The following is an 18,316-nucleotide window of genomic DNA, read 5'->3' on the forward strand; positions in this document are numbered from 1 at the left end:
GATATTAAATGAGTAAATAATTGATCTTGTGAAACAGAATAATAAGTTTTTTTCTTCAGCGTCTCGCGTTCTTCGACGTTGACGAAGTTAGACAGACGGGGTCGCGAATGCAAAAATCGAGAGGAAGGAAAGATCGGTCTGGTTGTGGTGCAGTCCACAAATAGAAATCATGATTTCCTTAGAAGCGTTCGTAAACCCACGTGCCACGCAGTCAGTCAAATATGTACCCTACGCGTGCATGTATGCACCTTATGTACGTATGTATAACGCGTGGAAGCATGCGCGCGTATCGGCACTTAGCGCGACCATAAGGCGACAGAAGCTTTTCAGTATTCTCAACATATGGGTAGCAGGGAAACGGTCGTTACGGATAAAGAATATGGGAAAGAAGGAGCGAAGAAATTAACGCTTCTTCGGGTTGAACAAACAGAGATTCTCTTTTGTTATCAACAAATCTGCGGAATTTATGTTTTATTTAATAAGGAGAGTGTCACAAAATTTTAGATTGTGTCATTAACGTGACACGACGAAGAACAAAGATTTACACGCTCGAGTTTGTACTTAAATATTTCATTTATAGGACACTATATAATGTTCTGACGAAAGGAACATTATTTCTGCATCTGGTGCCAATTCGGTGTAGTTTCTGCAGAAAATAAAACGCGTGCACATGTCCTAGACTGGATAAGAAGCCTCACGCGAGGTTCCGAGACCGAAACGAGGCGAGTAAGTAATTCTCGACAATTACAAAGTGAGGTCATCTACGAAATTTATGGTACGCGTCGCCGCAGCGAATTAATTTAATAAATTCCTTCCCCGGTCATGCTGATACATCGTGTTGATCTTCTTTCTCCGCTTCTCCTGCTTTCTATTGTAAAGTGATCTTCTAAGTTAAATACCATGTCTGTTATTATATCTACTCTTCAATAAACTCAAGGAATTAGTAAATCCCCCATCGTGGTTTTTCTGTTTCATTCTTGATTACATCTGAAGACCTAATTGAAAATATCCTGAAAGAACGTTAGTCTCTTTTTATAATAAAAAGAAAAAATAATTCCTCGTTAAAATGCTACGGGTTTACGTTTATTTATAATACCTTTTCTTATCTTCTTTGCTCTTCGACTACGCGTTACATGCAGGACGCTCGTCGTTCTTCTCCTTCGACTTGCTTTCGCGAGGAGAACAAAAGAATCTAAAGGTTTAAACGTTTCATGCTGGTATAACCCGCATGTCGGCTATCTTATCAATAAACATTACCAGCATGACAACGTGGCCGAGCGCTCTGACGGTTTGAAGCCGATTACGTTTGCAGAAAAAGGATTTTGGCCTTTGCTACTAGGAAAAAAATCTGCGTTTTTTGCATGCTAGATTCGTCACGTACCGTGAATTATAATTGCATATTTCAGAGAACGTTATCTTGAATTTCTAATGCCTGATGCATATTTGAAACCGCTTAGTTTAGATGCGATTTTAAAGCGATTCTGCGGTCAAGTCAATCTAGGATTTAAATCAGGCATTATCATTGTTTTTTATTCCGCACTGATTTTGAAAATATTCTTATTGACATTTTCAGTGTATAAAAAATTAAATAGCATTGGTATTGTATTCATTATCACATATAGACATTTTGCTTTAAACACATTTTATGTTCCATAGTTAGTGAAACAAGTATAAGTATCTATGTATAGCATATGGAAATTGTATATAAAATCCGGCATATTTATTAATATAATTGTACGTATTGAGTCGACAATTTTGTCATCGAACAATTTCTTCTTATGGGAATTTCCGAGGACTTTTCTCGGATATTCGTACACTTTTCCCACGATCCTTAGGGCTATAGTGGGGTGCCTAGATACATACATACATACATACATACGTGCGTTTATCCATTTCCGCGGTGAATTCTCGCCGATCCAGGTAAAAATGAGAATCTTAACGATCACAATGGCCAGGTGGGACACTGTCCTAAGGTCATGTGGCATCGGAGATCCCCCATCCTTACTCCTCCCGGAAGGATCCTTCGAATCACTCGAATAGGACGTGGAAACTGTTTTTGTGCAAATAAATCACTTTGGAAAATGTCTTTGGGGTCGTCGAACTAACGGTTTTTCGAGAACGTATAGAATGACATTTGTTTGTAAGAAGTGCTATAATCCCTGTTTTACATCATAATAAAATTGATGAAATCCATTGACGAATATAAGTGAAAATATATTTCATTACGATTAGTCGATCATTTTATTAATTCGTTCTAACAAAATTATCTTGCTCGGTACATGAATTGATTGGTTGAAATTCTTTTGTTACAGATTCGCATAAAACTAGGACACTAAATTTGCTGATGTGATCTCACGGAACGATGAAGACGAGCTTCGGAATGAATTTTTGAAAGTTGATTTTTAAGTAAGAATGGCAACGATTTGTACTTATCTCGCACGAAGTACTTCCCCAGGGACACTGCCCAGATATTATATTTGACAATGTCCGTGCAGCTCATTCTTTATATCTCGTTTGTGGCATACGAATAAAATGGAAATTAAAATTGCAGGGTTAAATTAGAAATAGTACAGAATGCATGGAAGTGATCATTTGAATGTTATGATACCTCAGCGAGGATCTCAAATCTCTTCTTAATGTACTTGAAATTTTATACAGAACATTTGACAAACATTCAAAATAATAGTATTCAAANGATTATTATATGACTAATTGTAAGGAGACAATTTTTTTACATTACATTGGATTGAGACTTACGATTGGGAGTGTGCATCATAATCATAAATTCCAATCACTGTATTTAAAATTGGAAGACCAAATGCAATCAAAGAATTTTTATATACAAATCGTGCCTTGAACCAACGAAATTATTTTTTCTACTTCGTATTCTTCTAAATACGTATTTAACTAACATATTTCCGCGCTATTTATATACGTAGTGTACATCGTCGACCAATAAGCTATTGGGAGATAGGCTCTGAGATATTGATATCGCGTGCTATGAAAATGGGAACTGTTGCTCCCACGATATTATTTAATTAATTAATGATAAGGCCCGTTCGATAAGTATTACCATTAGGCAGGCAATTACGCGATTTTTTGACTCTCCATCGTTCAGTATTAGGAGTACATAACGGGAAACGAGTTACTTAAATCAAAACTGTATGATATTGTTGTAAATTATACTTTTATTGGATTTTCACAAATATTATACGAATATTACAGAGGATTGCCAAAATATTAAATTGAACTATTTCTAGCAAGATGTATAATCAATATCTGATAACAAATTCTAAGAAGCAATTGCAATAATTATTACAGATATATTCAGAAGTTTAATTAAATTACATTCAATTATGAGGTCACGTTTTAATTGTTAATAATAAAATATTTATTCTATAATACGTTATCAAATATTTTGGTAATCCACTAGACCACATATGAAGTAAAAATTCCTTTGTATACTTATACATATATTTTGTCGACGTACATATACCTTTCATGAATAAAAAAGGTACTTGGTGAATTAATGTTAAGATCAACGACGCTTCGGCACGTGTTTCGCTTATTATAATAATTATAACCTGAGCAGCAACAGTTCTTTTGTGTACGATATACGTTTTGTGGCAAAGAAAGGAATTGCGTACAAAAGTCTCAACTATTTTTATAAATTATTCTGCGCTCGCGCGACGACGAATAAAACCCTGTAAATATACGTGCCTTATTAATTAGGATTGACGTAAGAATATCTTATTTTTTACTTCTGTATCTGCTGTAACAATTTTTACGAGATATTTAAAATACATTTTATTATTTATAAAGTTCTGTTTTCGTTCCTTTCCTTAACACGTAAACCCAAACATTGTAATGACATGTTGATGATGTTCTCTCAGGTAATTTCAATTGTGTTTTTCTGCTATTATCAATTCTATTCTAAATACAACTTGAGAACGAAAATGAATTAAGAAAATCTAATGAGCTAGCCATGAAATTCTGCAAGAATGTTACCTACATCGATGCGCTTTAAATATGTATTGAAACTTACGTGAAATAATGGCCAATCATTTCCTCGCTGAATAATAAATGCGGTTCAATTGAAATGAACCCGCTTTACTTTATAACAGTGTGCATAATGCTTGCGTCATAAATATTAGAGTTTTTTTTATTCCTGTGTCACGTGTTCTGATGTGAATACTTATCTTTCTTATTTTTAAATTTTCTTGGCTTAATAAATTTACTGATTAAATCATTCAATATTATTACATATTAAATTCACGATAATTAATCATATGATTGAATTCTGTCTGTAAAGAAAGGATGATTGCGTTACCTACCGAATTACCTTACGAAACAATTTTCTCTTATGCGTTTGGGAACAATCGAGCTGGTCAGGAAGCGGCAATAAAGGGTCGATCCATCGATAATTTCGTAATTTTGTGAAATTGGTTTTAGCCAAACTTCCCCTTCGTTCGCTCTCCATCCTTCTTTATCTGTCTACCTCTCTTCGTCGTGTTTTTTATTACTCTGGAGGGTCGATTTCCGGGCACGTTCCGCCTAGGGGGTGAAGGAACAGGTTGCTACGTCACTTCCGGACGTGTTCGTTTCCAGCTCGACGACCCTCGCAACTGCTTTACTTTTTATATCCCTTGTGTCACTATTATCTAAATTGATTATTGATCTTCTGTGCAATGCAAGGAATTTAATTATTATTTATTTGGAAATCTTATATGGAATTGTTTTTATTTAATTATTTCAGATTTTCGATTACGATTCTATTTTTATTCTTTATATTAACATGAACAGTAAAATAATTATTATATATTATATTTACTGCAAATTTCTTCGACATTGACCTAAAGAGATAGGAAGAGTTAGGGTGGTCAGTGCCGCACGACTATGAACTGTTTGTCATCGATTCAGTTAGCTTACGTGACAGACGAGAATTGAATAGAATTAACTAGCGAACTCAGTGATTTAATCAAACGAATGAACCGTCAGCTGACTCTCGGCTCGTGTTGATCTTTAAATTTATGCATATTCAGATTTAAATTTTATTTAGATTTAATGTATATTTTGCTAATGCATGTATTCAAATTTGTCGAAAATGTGATTCATCTGAGTTTTCCTCCAGAGTTTATTAAATACGGAATTATGTACATTCGGCTGACAGTAGATATTATTATATCCTCCATCTTAAGAGATTTATTTTAATTAATTTTTCTTAGTAAATAATTTTCGCCTCTGATTTAATTTCTATTTCTGTGGTAAACGTCATTGTCTTTATTACATTACGGTTTTAGCACGATGAATGTAAATGGTTCCGATTAATTCCAGAAAACCTGGCTGACGATTTGCGATTCAGATGAACAGACGAAGTTGAGGTCACGGTATAATCTGTTTAAAACAACGGAAAAGTTTTACATACACGAAAACGTAGATATATACATCAGGCCGCAGTGCATATAAAAGGGAAACCAGTTTTGTTGCTGTTTATCCTTAGTGGTTCTTAGTCTTCGCTTGTTCAGTGTGCTGATCGCGCATAAAAGGTAGTTATCAACACATTCTACTCTAATTTTATTTTAAACACAAGTATTTAACTTGCCGTTGGATAAAAGTTTGAAGAAGTTTTTTTTTTTATATGTATTGAAACTTACGTGAAATAATGGCCAATCATTTCCTCGCTGAATAATAAATGCGGTTCAATTGAAATGAACCCGCTTTACTTTATAACAGTGTGCATAATGCTTGCGTCATAAATATTAGAGTTTTTTTTATTCCTGTGTCACGTGTTCTGATGTGAATACTTATCTTTCTTATTTTTAAATTTTCTTGGCTTAATAAATTTACTGATTAAATCATTCAATATTATTACATATTAAATTCACGATAATTAATCATATGATTGAATTCTGTCTGTAAAGAAAGGATGATTGCGTTACCTACCGAATTACCTTACGAAACAATTTTCTCTTATGCGTTTGGGAACAATCGAGCTGGTCAGGAAGCGGCAATAAAGGGTCGATCCATCGATAATTTCGTAATTTTGTGAAATTGGTTTTAGCCAAACTTCCCCTTCGTTCGCTCTCCATCCTTCTTTATCTGTCTACCTCTCTTCGTCGTGTTTTTTATTACTCTGGAGGGTCGATTTCCGGGCACGTTCCGCCTAGGGGGTGAAGGAACAGGTTGCTACGTCACTTCCGGACGTGTTCGTTTCCAGCTCGACGACCCTCGCAACTGCTTTACTTTTTATATCCCTTGTGTCACTATTATCTAAATTGATTATTGATCTTCTGTGCAATGCAAGGAATTTAATTATTATTTATTTGGAAATCTTATATGGAATTGTTTTTATTTAATTATTTCAGATTTTCGATTACGATTCTATTTTTATTCTTTATATTAACATGAACAGTAAAATAATTATTATATATTATATTTACTGCAAATTTCTTCGACATTGACCTAAAGAGATAGGAAGAGTTAGGGTGGTCAGTGCCGCACGACTATGAACTGTTTGTCATCGATTCAGTTAGCTTACGTGACAGACGAGAATTGAATAGAATTAACTAGCGAACTCAGTGATTTAATCAAACGAATGAACCGTCAGCTGACTCTCGGCTCGTGTTGATCTTTAAATTTATGCATATTCAGATTTAAATTTTATTTAGATTTAATGTATATTTTGCTAATGCATGTATTCAAATTTGTCGAAAATGTGATTCATCTGAGTTTTCCTCCAGAGTTTATTAAATACGGAATTATGTACATTCGGCTGACAGTAGATATTATTATATCCTCCATCTTAAGAGATTTATTTTAATTAATTTTTCTTAGTAAATAATTTTCGCCTCTGATTTAATTTCTATTTCTGTGGTAAACGTCATTGTCTTTATTACATTACGGTTTTAGCACGATGAATGTAAATGGTTCCGATTAATTCCAGAAAACCTGGCTGACGATTTGCGATTCAGATGAACAGACGAAGTTGAGGTCACGGTATAATCTGTTTAAAACAACGGAAAAGTTTTACATACACGAAAACGTAGATATATACATCAGGCCGCAGTGCATATAAAAGGGAAACCAGTTTTGTTGCTGTTTATCCTTAGTGGTTCTTAGTCTTCGCTTGTTCAGTGTGCTGATCGCGCATAAAAGGTAGTTATCAACACATTCTACTCTAATTTTATTTTAAACACAAGTATTTAACTTGCCGTTGGATAAAAGTTTGAAGAAGTTTTTTTTTTTATAAAAGTTCGAACGCTATATTTCAATAATACTTTTTGGTGATAATTGCCAGCACACAGCCATGGAGACGGAGACAGCGACAACCATGTACACTTATGTGCAATCGGCACTTTTCTATTCATCCTTATCGCTTGCGACCGTTTTGGCCGCGCTTTACTTCTACTCGGAGAATTTGCGTAGCGTGAAGATGGGAAACAAACTTCCAGGTATGTGTATAATGTAAGAAACAGCAGTTTTTATTAAAATCGAATGATATCAAACAGTGATATCTTCGTTAATCATTTTTATTAATGTGTCACAGCTTTCATATACGCTGTAATGATAGCTAGACTAATCTCATGCGTTTAGAAAAAATTTGATGCGTAAAAGAATACGAAGAACGCATCTAATGCTAATATGATAAAAGAAATCTCAACTAACATTTTATTTCTGAAATTGATATCTCAAGAGTTTTATTTTGCATATAAAAACTGATTTGTTCTGTTTCAGGACCGAAGAAGTTGCCAATCATAGGGAACGCGTTGCTGACAGTGGGTGTGAATCCGAATCAAGTTTTGGACAAAGTTCTTGAATATGACGTTTACGGGCCGGTCGTTCGAGCTTTTCTGGGTTGGAAGTTAATCGTCTTTCTGTACCATCCCGCTGATGTTGAGATCATCCTCAACAGCTCGGTGCACATCGACAAGTCACCAGAATACAGGTAAAAAATATTCCATACTATTAATTTCAATTGTTCGAGTACAGGATTTATAAGTCACTAAACATGAATTTTGAAATATATAGTTTCCTGTTTTTCTTCTACTTCATCCCATCGTTTTAAAAATAATGAAAGAAAATGGAGCAATTCTCATTTTCTTATAAAAATAATTAAGAATATTAATGAAATTCGCATAAAGATCTCATCTTCTGTAATAGATACTTCGAACCGTGGTTGGGTAATGGTTTACTGATTAACACCGGTGATAAATGGAGGAGGCATAGAAAAATCATTGCACCCACGTTCCATCAGTCTGTACTGAAAGGGTTCGTACCGCTGTTCTTCGAGAACAGCCGCGACTTGGTGCATCGTTTGAAGGAACAAGTAGGAAAAGAGTTCGACGTGCACGACTATCTGGCGTCGGTCACCGTAGACATTCTGTTGAGCACAGCGATGGGCGCGAAATGGAGAACCGGACCTGACAGATACAAGTCTAGCCACGATTACGCCATGGCTGTGATGAAGTGAGTAGTACAATTATTTACAATTTATTTCTTGCTGCTGTTTTTTTTAAGATTGAACTTCTAATCTGTAAATTTCTTCAATGTAACAAAGTATATCAATGTCTGATTTCACTCTTACAAAATGCTACAAGAATTTCTTTTCGGAATATTTTTTTCTCTTCTTCTAGCACTTTTGTTAATAAACATTTTATATATTTTTAAATAGACTGTGCGACATCATTCACCAACGCCAGTACAAGCCCGACCTGCGTTACGACTTGGTGTTCAATCTCTCGAGTACGGCCAAGGAGCAGACTAAGCTGCTGGACATCATTCACGGCCTGTCGACGAGCGTGGTCAACAGGAGGAAGGCGGAAGTGAAGGAAATTGGAATCGAATCGCAGAAGCAGAAGCAGACAACGGAGAAAGTCGAGACTAACGTGTCCGAGAAGGATAGGAGCACTGGACAATTGCACTACGTCAAGGACGATTTGGATGAGCTGGATAACGACATCGGCGAGAAGAGAAGGCTCGCATTTTTGGATCAGATGCTCGACCTCTGGAGGAATGGCACGAAGATGACCGAGGAGGAAATCCAAGAAGAAGTAGACACCATATTGTTCGAGGTATGTGATAAATATTTATATTATTAGCATATTAAGCAAAGTTTGAAACTCTTTTCTCTGTCGTCCATACTAAGGAAATGCGTAATTCATTAAAAATAATGAATACAGGAATATTCGCAGATTGCGTCGATTCACTGTGCATTCATTTAAATACTGAAAATCGTGGGAAAATGATTTCAGTATTCCGTTAATTTACTCAGTGAATTGAATGCCTTTTCGAAGTTCATTTACAAGATAGTATAGAACAGTTATATTTGATTAATTCTTTACCGTATTGTTCCTTGTGATTAATGATGCCTCTGTCATTAACTATTAATAGCCAGTAATTACGAGTTTCATTATACATACGGTTGATTCGTTTAATTATTGAAGATGTTATGTTAGGTAAAAATTGTATAATGGAATTGTTAACATCTTATTTTTTGTAAATAAATATAATTATAATTTTGTTTCAGGGACACGACACCACCTCCGCAGGATCCAGTTTTGTCCTCTGCATTCTTGGAGTCCATCAAGACGTTCAAGTAAGTTCAAGGAAATATCCAACGAAATTTCTCCATTCAGTTTATTACTCTAATTTTGTTAATCACATTTCATATTGAACTAACGCTAAGAACAACTTATTCTGGACACTGTACACGCACGTATTACATATTATACGTATTTCGAACAACAAAACGTTCAGCTTCTCTCCTTCGTTTATTCGTCATTTCAACGTTGCTAAATATGCGATCATATCTTTGCGATCACTTGCCTTTTTCATACCGTTGAACACCATCTTCGTACCAGGGATGAATTGTTTCGGGAACTGTAGATACTGATCCAAATTATTTTCGTCCCATATGATATCCTTCGTTGCCATCGAATCGGTGTAAGAAAATCCAGGAGTAGCTGAATTCAAAACCGAATTTCATTTCGCACTGTATAAAATTTCATTGAACCGCGTATCGATGAAATTAGTTAAACATATAGAGTAACATTTAATTTGAAAAAAAAAACGACAGAGCAAACTTAATATGTAGAATTATTTATTATTTATTTCATACACGTATACGTACTTCCGCACTTCTTGCCAAAAATTCCGAACAGATTTGGCCCTATTCTGTGCTTTCCGTCCTTGACGGTTGTATGACACATCGCGCACATTCGCATGAACAATGTTTTGCCATTTTCCACATTTCCCATTTCTCACCGAATAATTTACAATTCAATTATCGAAGGTTACGTTCAGCGTTTTTATAATAGTCAAAGGTTAATAGCAGTTAATAGAGCTACGTTTTCATGGCTTGATCTTGGCTGATTAAAATAGCGTCTGAAGTAGCTCGATGATACAAACATAAGATTTCTAATAGATTTTCAAATATGGAATAAAATTTTTCATGTTGTACAGTAAATATCTGTTTCATAAATGTAAAAAAGGTGATATTAGTAGAAAAAAATAATTTAATGTCTGTTGCAGGCCAAGATTCATGAAGAAATGGACAGAATTTTCAAGGGCTCGAACAGACCTTGCACGTTTGAGGACACCTTGGACATGAAGTACCTCGAGAGAGTGATTTTGGAAACCTTGAGACTGTACCCACCAGTGCCAGCAATCGCTAGGATGATCAACGAGGACGTGAAAATAGGTAAATGAACGATGACGCTACTTACATAGCAATAAAATATTGACAGTCACATTAATATTTTTTGTTATTTTTTATAGTGACTGGAAACCATGTTATTCCAAAGGGTACTACGGTCCTGATTTCGCCGTTCAAGATCCATCGATTGGAAGAGTTTTACCCGAACGCCGAGAAATTTAATCCTGACAATTTCCTGCCAGAGAAAATGCAAAACAGGCACTACTACTCCTTCATTCCGTTCAGCGCTGGCCCCAGGTAAATCAATAACAATATGTAGATCGAAATATTTTTTATTCCTTTTATATATTTTTCCATAAATGCATGTGATCTGATAATAGGATAACAGAAAAGATGAAGTAGAATTTAAGCTTTAAAAAAGTGTATTTATCTTCTGCGAGGAGTTTCCTCTTTGTAAAACCGTAGACACACGTGTCCCATAGAATAAAATCGCGTATTTCTTTTTAGGTCGTGCGTGGGAAGGAAATACGCAATGCTGAAGTTGAAGGTCTTATTGTCGACCGTCTTGCGGAACTACAGAATCCTGTCGGACCTCACAGAAAAGGACTTCCGGTTGAGGGCCGACATTATCCTGAAAAGGGCGGACGGCTTCCGAGTTAAAATCGAACCGCGAAACAATGCCCCAGAGATCCGTGTTTAAACTTAATGTGATCTCACTTAGACGACTTATGATAAAATACCAAATAATTTTAATTATGTACAATAAATTATACAACGACAATTATAAATTGTGTATAAAATCAATTGAAGTGGAAAATAAATCACTACAATTATAACGACATTCGTTTGACAAATTATTCTCCATCCGTCATTAAACAGTTTTCATACGAATTACTCCGTTCTAACAGTATTTTATTGTTTTACATATTAGTTTCACACATCAGTTGTTCCTTATAAATCCGTGTTAAACATTTTTACAGTATATTTACATACGGAAAATCTTTCTAAGTTTTTCAATTACCGTCTTCACTCAGAATATCAATACATGCGTGTATAAATACGTATATATGTACAATCAACTACGAATAACAATTTATTTCTTATTATTATCTATCCTCGAGATATTTAATTCGCACTGATCATTAATTAAGTAATTTACACACATTACTAATACTTGCGTCGGTTTCCTTCCTCTTTGTGATGGAATAAAGAACGTTGCATATGATTATTAACGGTCACAGTTGATTGGCCGGGGGACTGTACACGGCGGGGTCTTTCTCCATCTCTCTCCTATTGTCTCAATCCGCAGAAAGGGAACCGGAAGTACGGGCGGCAATTTTATCCGCCCGTTCCTTCCTCCTCTTTGGTAAATCTGAAAGGAACTGTACTGCCCACGGGATAACGAACAGGACGTTCATTAGTAAAAGGGCAACCTGGCAGACGACGAAACTGTTGGTCCAATCCTTCAGGAACCCTGAGAAGACAACGAAATCTCGTTTGTAAGACGTTTCAAATCCCCTTGTCCATCTGCTCGTTACTAACAGTTCTGTTCACGCCTCAATTCCATCGGTAAGTTCATCGAATTGTTGAATGTATGAAAACTCTTGTTACGTCTTACTCACCGACTATAGGACCGAATAGTATAGAAATTATACCGCTGATGGCACCGCTAATTCCATAAGCCGAGGCAAATTTATCAACACTGATATCTTCTATAATTGCTAACGGCTGAGGAACCAGTAACCATGATCTGACCACTCCTATCACAGCTACCATCGCGAACGTTCCTATCAATGTACCGTTGTAAAACAAGTAACCTGAGAAATAAATAGTAAAACGATTAGACGAACGACAACTACCATCGATTAGAATCACAGAATCAGTAATTCTTGGACTTCCGATTAAAATCAATTTATTTGATTAATAAAAGTTCATTTATTTTATCGATCCAAGATTAAACAGCGTATTTGAGTTGCGTACCGGCTTTCGCGAACGCCATGCAGATCATCGCGACGAAGAATATATGTTTCGACTTGACTTTCACCAGGAGAGTGAAAATCGCTAGCAAAATCTTCGACACCAATTCGGCAGCAGCACCGATGGTGAGCGCCGTGGCCGCGTGGCTCTGCGTGTAACCGTTCTTCGTCATCATCAATGGCAACAGACTGGCGAACGTGAAGTCGCTAGACAGGACGAAGCTGATGCCGAAGCAAATGTTCAGGAAACCGATATTTTTCAACAACGACATCTCCAAAAAATCGTCTAGAATCCCTCTGTTGAAAAATGTTTATTGTATTTTTTTTTATATTGTAATTCATTGAAAATTTTCTGTGCGAAGTAAAATTTCTCTTAAGCAGGTAATGACACATGAAACGACTATACAGATCAAGAATAAGATTTGAGATAAAATTAATGTAGAAAATCGTCGTATATGTAAGTAAATGCGTCACGTACTGTAATGCACCTTCTTCATTATCCTTGTCATCCGTCATGGAAACTTGCACTCCTTTCTCGTTTCGCTTCTCCTTAGTTTTATCAATACGGTGTTGACTGACTTCCCCCAAGCTTCCAATACCGGACACCAAGTTCGCCAAACTCGTCGACGAGAACGCTGACAAGCGTCTCGTTAATAATTCACGCATAGACCCGGACTTCATCCGATTACTGATCCGCTCCTCGAACTCGGATATTGAAGCCACCCTCTTTGCGGGAGACTATTCGAACACAAAATAGCTTATGAATTATGTAACCATTTACTAGCGAATTTGGTATTATAAGATATTTCAATAAGAATCTTCAGGTTAAATAAATATGAATCTCGTTTTTTATAGAACTCACGAAATTAAAACATCTTTATATTTCAGTAAAATTTTATTCAATAAGCAGACCGTGAATTTTATATATTCATATTAAGAATTGAATGTAGTCTGTATAAACTTACTTTCAGCGTTTCAATCAGGAGAGGCACATGTTTCCCGCTTTCGCCCTTGAGACTCGTCAGGCTGCTCCATCTCGTTTTCGTGGGTACTCGTACCATGTCACTGTAACGTCGATCCGAGAGGACCATGTCCCGTAGCCTGCGTTCCTCTCTCGCTCGCGCCCTTTCCGCCCGGACCTCCTCCGGTTTTCTCGCGTGCCACTCGACGGGGTGCATCATCATCATGCCCGCGATAGAATTCAGGACGACTTGACTTTCACCAGGAGAGTGAAAATCGCTAGCAAAATCTTCGACACCAATTCGGCAGCAGCACCGATGGTGAGCGCCGTGGCCGCGTGGCTCTGCGTGTAACCGTTCTTCGTCATCATCAATGGCAACAGACTGGCGAACGTGAAGTCGCTAGACAGGACGAAACTGATGCCGAAGCAAATGTTCAGGAAACCGATATTTTTCAACAACGACATCTCCAAAAAATCGTCTAGAATCCCTCTGTTGAAAAATGTTTATTGTGTTTTTTTTTATATTGTAATTCATTGAAAATTTTCTGTGCGAAGTAAAATTTCTCTTAAGCAGGTAATGACACATGAAACGACTATACAGATCAAGAATAAGATTTGAGATAAAATTAATGTAGAAAATCGTCGTATATGTAAGTAAATGCGTCACGTACTGTAATGCACCTTCTTCATTATCCTTGTCATCCGTCATGGAAACTTGCACTCCTTTCTCGTTTCGCTTCTCCTTAGTTTTATCAATACGGTGTTGACTGACTTCCCCCAAGCTTCCAATACCGGACACCAAGTTCGCCAAACTCGTCGACGAGAACGCTGACAAGCGTCTCGTTAATAATTCACGCATAGACCCGGACTTCATCCGATTACTGATCCGCTCCTCGAACTCGGATATTGAAGCCACCCTCTTTGCGGGAGACTATTCGAACACAAAATAGCTTATGAATTATGTAACCATTTACTAGCGAATTTGGTATTATAAGATATTTCAATAAGAATCTTCAGGTTAAATAAATATGAATCTCGTTTTTTATAGAACTCACGAAATTAAAACATCTTTATATTTCAGTAAAATTTTATTCAATAAGCAGACCGTGAATTTTATTTATATTAAGAATTGAATGTAGTCTGTATAAACTTACTTTCAGCGTTTCAATCAGGAGAGGCACATGTTTCCCGCTTTCGCCCTTGAGACTCGTCAGGCTGCTCCATCTCGTTTTCGTGGGTACTCGTACCATGTCACTGTAACGTCGATCCGAGAGGACCATGTCCCGTAGCCTGCGTTCCTCTCTCGCTCGCGCCCTTTCCGCCCGGACCTCCTCCGGTTTTCTCGCGTGCCACTCGACGGGGTGCATCATCATCATGCCCGCGATAGAATTCAGGCTCATAGCGCCAATCACCAGTGCCGTTCCTGCGGGAATATACACGACGTGCCAATTTTAAAACATTGTCAACGCAAATGTCATGTCATATATGAGTCAATGAGAATAAAATGATATAAATATGAATTATTGTATTAAACATTATATGAAATCAATTTATAATGTGATGACAAATTATATGAAACGCTGTGCCAAAGACTCTATCAATTATTATATTAATCATTGTATGAAAGATCGTTTTAAGTCTGTCAATCAGTATTAAGCACTCACCCCTAAAACCGTACATTTTCATCATTCTCTCGATCCATATGGGATACGCGATGCTACCCAAGCCGATGATCACCTGAGACGCGCTCATCACCTAAACAGCAAGAAGTTTTCTAAAATAATAATGTCGAGGCGTCTGGCCATCGGCCCCGTATTTATCGCACGTACTGGCGCTCGTTTCTTCACGAAGTAAGCGTTGAAGTTCGTATTGCAGATGGTGATGAGTAGACCGAGTCCCATCCCTTGCAGGAAACTCAGAAATGCCATTTCGAAGACGTTCGTCACGAAAGCGAAGCAAACGTTTGGTACCGAGAAAAGAACCGCGCCGATCAATCCCACGGGTCTCATGGAGAACTTTTTTAATAACGTGTTTGTCATTAAACCTGTGACAGAAAAATCATGGTCGAATATATAAAATTATAATTATTTAATTCAGTATCTATTAAATGTCTATTTTCATAAGGAATGGGATTTTGAATTTTATTACGACTTCAAGGAACTATTTTTAAAATCTGTGATCATTTCAACAAACGACAACAGTGAAATCAACAGATCGTATCGTATCTTGCCATTTAATCGCGTGATGTTCGTTGTACTATTTGACTATTTGATACGATCACCAAGTTGTCAGCTAGTGTCAATAGTAGTTCCAACTGCAAGTAGCGAGATAATCTGTAAGACAGGGGGTGACGAACTTCTCCGTCGGTTACCCCATTACCGGACTTGAGCTGCTACCTGAACGTTCATGTGTCAAGTGTGTGTTATTTAAAAACAACTGCGATGTTCAAAGCTGTGAAATACAGCACGTTTAATTTATTTGTATGTACCATGTGTACACGTGCAGACGTGATTTTCACTTCCTGGCGCCCGATTATGTACACATTTATGATCGTATCAAATAAGCGTAACATATTCATTAATCTTCTGCCATACACGAGTATCATAATTTTCATTTAATGTAATTACATACTAAAAATTGTATCCCCTATCTAGAAATTCTTTCATTACATTTCTTATATTTTTGTTGTTTTGTTCTTCAACTTGCATAAGGCAGACACCTTCTTTTGTCAAATGACTAATAATAAGAAACGGGAAAGAGTTACGTAGATGTACATTTACTCACCAGAAATAGAGTATGTGATCATGAAAACGGAATTGAAGAGCGTCATCGCTGTACCAGCGTTACCAGTCTCCTCAAGTAAGTCGCCGAATACTATAGCAAACGACGTAGTCGGTCCAAATATTGTCAACTGCAAAACGATTTAAGAACACGTTTATCCTCGATGTCTCGTGTCACGAAAATGAATTTCTCTCGTAATAAATTATTTTTATCATTTTCAATCGAATACTGACAAACACTACTGTCATGGCAAGCGCAACAATCCACCCCCAACCACCGTCCGGCGCCAAGTCTTCCAACGTGATTTCGTCCTCCTCGTCCTCGGTCTCCTCGTTCTTTTGTGGCAACGAAACATTGTTTTGTAGCTTCTCGTTCTCGGTGAGAACATTTGTGGTCGCCCCCATTGTCGTCGCTCCATTAGTCTTAGCTACCGTCATATTTTTATCTGGTCCGTACGTGCAATTAGAAAATATTAAAATTCATTCGACTTATTCAGATGTTCTCGCTGCATTTAGTATGATCACTTTCAAAATGACAGAATTTCAATTCTATTTCTCTTTGTACATAAAATGTATTGTTAATATATAATTCATTTTTTAAATCATACAAATAAATATTAGTCGAATTAAAGTCTGTTGAATCTCGTATGAGACGACATTTCCAAATGGACTGTATCAGCTAAAAATCACTGAGCAAATAGAATGTAATTCCCACGTGATAAAAAAGAATCTTACCAATCGAATTTGTTTCAAACGATAGAAAAGCGAACAGTTACTAGTAAATCAATTTCATGAACGTGTACGTAATAGACGGCTGGATGGTATTCGACTGAACGAAACGGGGTACAAACCAATTCGAAGCCTCTCTTATCTATGTACACGATGTCGGTGTTACTTAAATACATGTCCTTAGAAGAGAATGAAATATTGCCGCCGCAGCATCTGGAATTAGGAAACAGTACCGAGGTGGGAATACGAGAAAAAAACATCCGATCTTAAATTTTGCATCATCGTGCCACGCTCAACTGATAACGTCGTCTGATAATAACATAAAAATAAAAACAACGTGGTAACTAGGCACGTGCTCTGACACCTAATCGTTTCAATATTTTTTAATTAACTATAACAATTGATAAATACTACAATAAATAATTTAGAATATAAGAAACATACATTCCATAATAACAGATTATAAAATGAAATTTTGCAACTTTTAAAGTTAGATAGAACATTTGTTTAACAGTAAATGTTATTATTAAATGGCCCATAATTTATCATTAGAATTTTCTATAATTGAAAAATATGCAGTGTGTGCTTCTTGATAGAAATCCTGAAATATGCAGTACTCTTTACTAAGAAGGCGATCCGGTTGCAGATGATAAGGCGTACGCAATATTTTTGTAGGGTAGAAGAGGAAATCAATGCAACGTTGCACAAGGTTTACTTATTATTAGTGTACCAGTGCGTACATATGTATAGAATGCGTTATCTCATGCACGAGATACGAATATCTCCCTTCTACGCGAACGTATTTATACATATAAGAGATTTATTCCTACAAAACCTAGTATTACAAATTTGCACGTCCTACTGACTATTCAAATAAAAAATTCGCATCGCGTATCTATTATTGGCAACTGAGAGACGAAGTTTTAAATCAATGATAACACGAATGCAATGATAATAAAAATGTGATTTTTGGCACTTTCAGCGATGCAATTAACACGCTCTGAATACGTTTAACGCGTTTCAATGTGATAAAACGCAGGTACCGTGAACACGTAATATAGTTTGTTTATAGAAGAAATATTAAGCGTACGTTGACATTGTTGAATAAATTTTGTTTGTTCAGTGTGATCGAAAGATTTCAAATTGGATACCAAAGGAAAATGTGTTACATTAATTTTCTTATTGTTCTTTGAGAGGTACGTAAAGTCAGTTGCTA

The 18,316-nt window shown here is 36.4% G+C and overlaps 4 protein-coding genes across 5 annotated transcripts in view; 2 read left to right on the forward strand and 2 right to left on the reverse strand.

Moving 5' to 3' along the window:
* LOC108625954 (helix-loop-helix protein delilah) overlaps positions 1 to 2,688 on the forward strand; it is an 8,212-nt gene extending 5,524 nt beyond the window's left edge. The window contains exon 3 of the mRNA XM_018026317.2: positions 2,313 to 2,688. The gene's annotated coding sequence lies outside the window, so the exon portion shown is untranslated. The remainder of the gene's footprint in view (positions 1 to 2,312) is intronic.
* A 4,267-nt stretch (positions 2,689 to 6,955) lies between these two features.
* Positions 6,956 to 11,441, forward strand: LOC108625949 (cytochrome P450 4g15-like). Of its 2 annotated transcripts, none has more exons than XM_026814385.1 (9): positions 6,956 to 7,155; positions 7,298 to 7,451; positions 7,735 to 7,945; positions 8,161 to 8,466; positions 8,672 to 9,071; positions 9,527 to 9,595; positions 10,531 to 10,699; positions 10,777 to 10,951; positions 11,162 to 11,441. In XM_026814385.1, the coding sequence occupies exons 2-9, from the start codon at positions 7,307 to 7,309 to the stop codon at positions 11,352 to 11,354; spliced, it is 1,668 nt and encodes a 555-aa protein (XP_026670186.1). In that variant the 5' UTR covers positions 6,956 to 7,155; positions 7,298 to 7,306; the 3' UTR covers positions 11,355 to 11,441. The 2 variants fall into 2 exon arrangements, with proteins under 2 accessions (XP_026670186.1, XP_017881796.1); XM_018026307.2 differs by having other exon boundaries at positions 7,305 to 7,451.
* On the reverse strand, positions 9,778 to 10,256 carry LOC108625952 (cytochrome c iso-1/iso-2). The gene is made up of 2 exons (XM_018026311.1): positions 10,130 to 10,256; positions 9,778 to 9,962 (listed from the first exon to the last, which is right to left on the reverse strand). The coding sequence occupies exons 1-2, from the start codon at positions 10,254 to 10,256 to the stop codon at positions 9,778 to 9,780; spliced, it is 312 nt and encodes a 103-aa protein (XP_017881800.1).
* A 42-nt stretch (positions 11,442 to 11,483) lies between the features above and the next one.
* The window catches only part of LOC108625955 (monocarboxylate transporter 9), an 8,320-nt gene continuing 1,487 nt past the window's right edge, over positions 11,484 to 18,316 (reverse strand). The window contains exons 2-11 of the mRNA XM_018026318.2: positions 17,107 to 17,313; positions 16,606 to 16,817; positions 16,376 to 16,502; positions 15,421 to 15,635; positions 15,256 to 15,346; positions 14,746 to 15,014; positions 14,263 to 14,522; positions 12,635 to 12,927; positions 12,277 to 12,471; positions 11,484 to 12,128 (exon numbers count right to left, since the gene is read on the reverse strand). Coding sequence (XP_017881807.1) covers positions 11,953 to 12,128; positions 12,277 to 12,471; positions 12,635 to 12,927; positions 14,263 to 14,522; positions 14,746 to 15,014; positions 15,256 to 15,346; positions 15,421 to 15,635; positions 16,376 to 16,502; positions 16,606 to 16,809 — 1,830 coding nt within the window. The 5' untranslated portion in view covers positions 16,810 to 16,817; positions 17,107 to 17,313 and the 3' untranslated portion in view covers positions 11,484 to 11,952. The remainder of the gene's footprint in view (positions 12,129 to 12,276; positions 12,472 to 12,634; positions 12,928 to 14,262; positions 14,523 to 14,745; positions 15,015 to 15,255; positions 15,347 to 15,420; positions 15,636 to 16,375; positions 16,503 to 16,605; positions 16,818 to 17,106; positions 17,314 to 18,316) is intronic.

Source organism: Ceratina calcarata, unplaced genomic scaffold (genome assembly GCF_001652005.2).
Source record: "Ceratina calcarata isolate Rehan_Ccalc_2016 unplaced genomic scaffold, ASM165200v1 scaffold382, whole genome shotgun sequence".
NCBI lineage: Eukaryota > Metazoa > Arthropoda > Insecta > Hymenoptera > Apidae > Ceratina > Ceratina calcarata.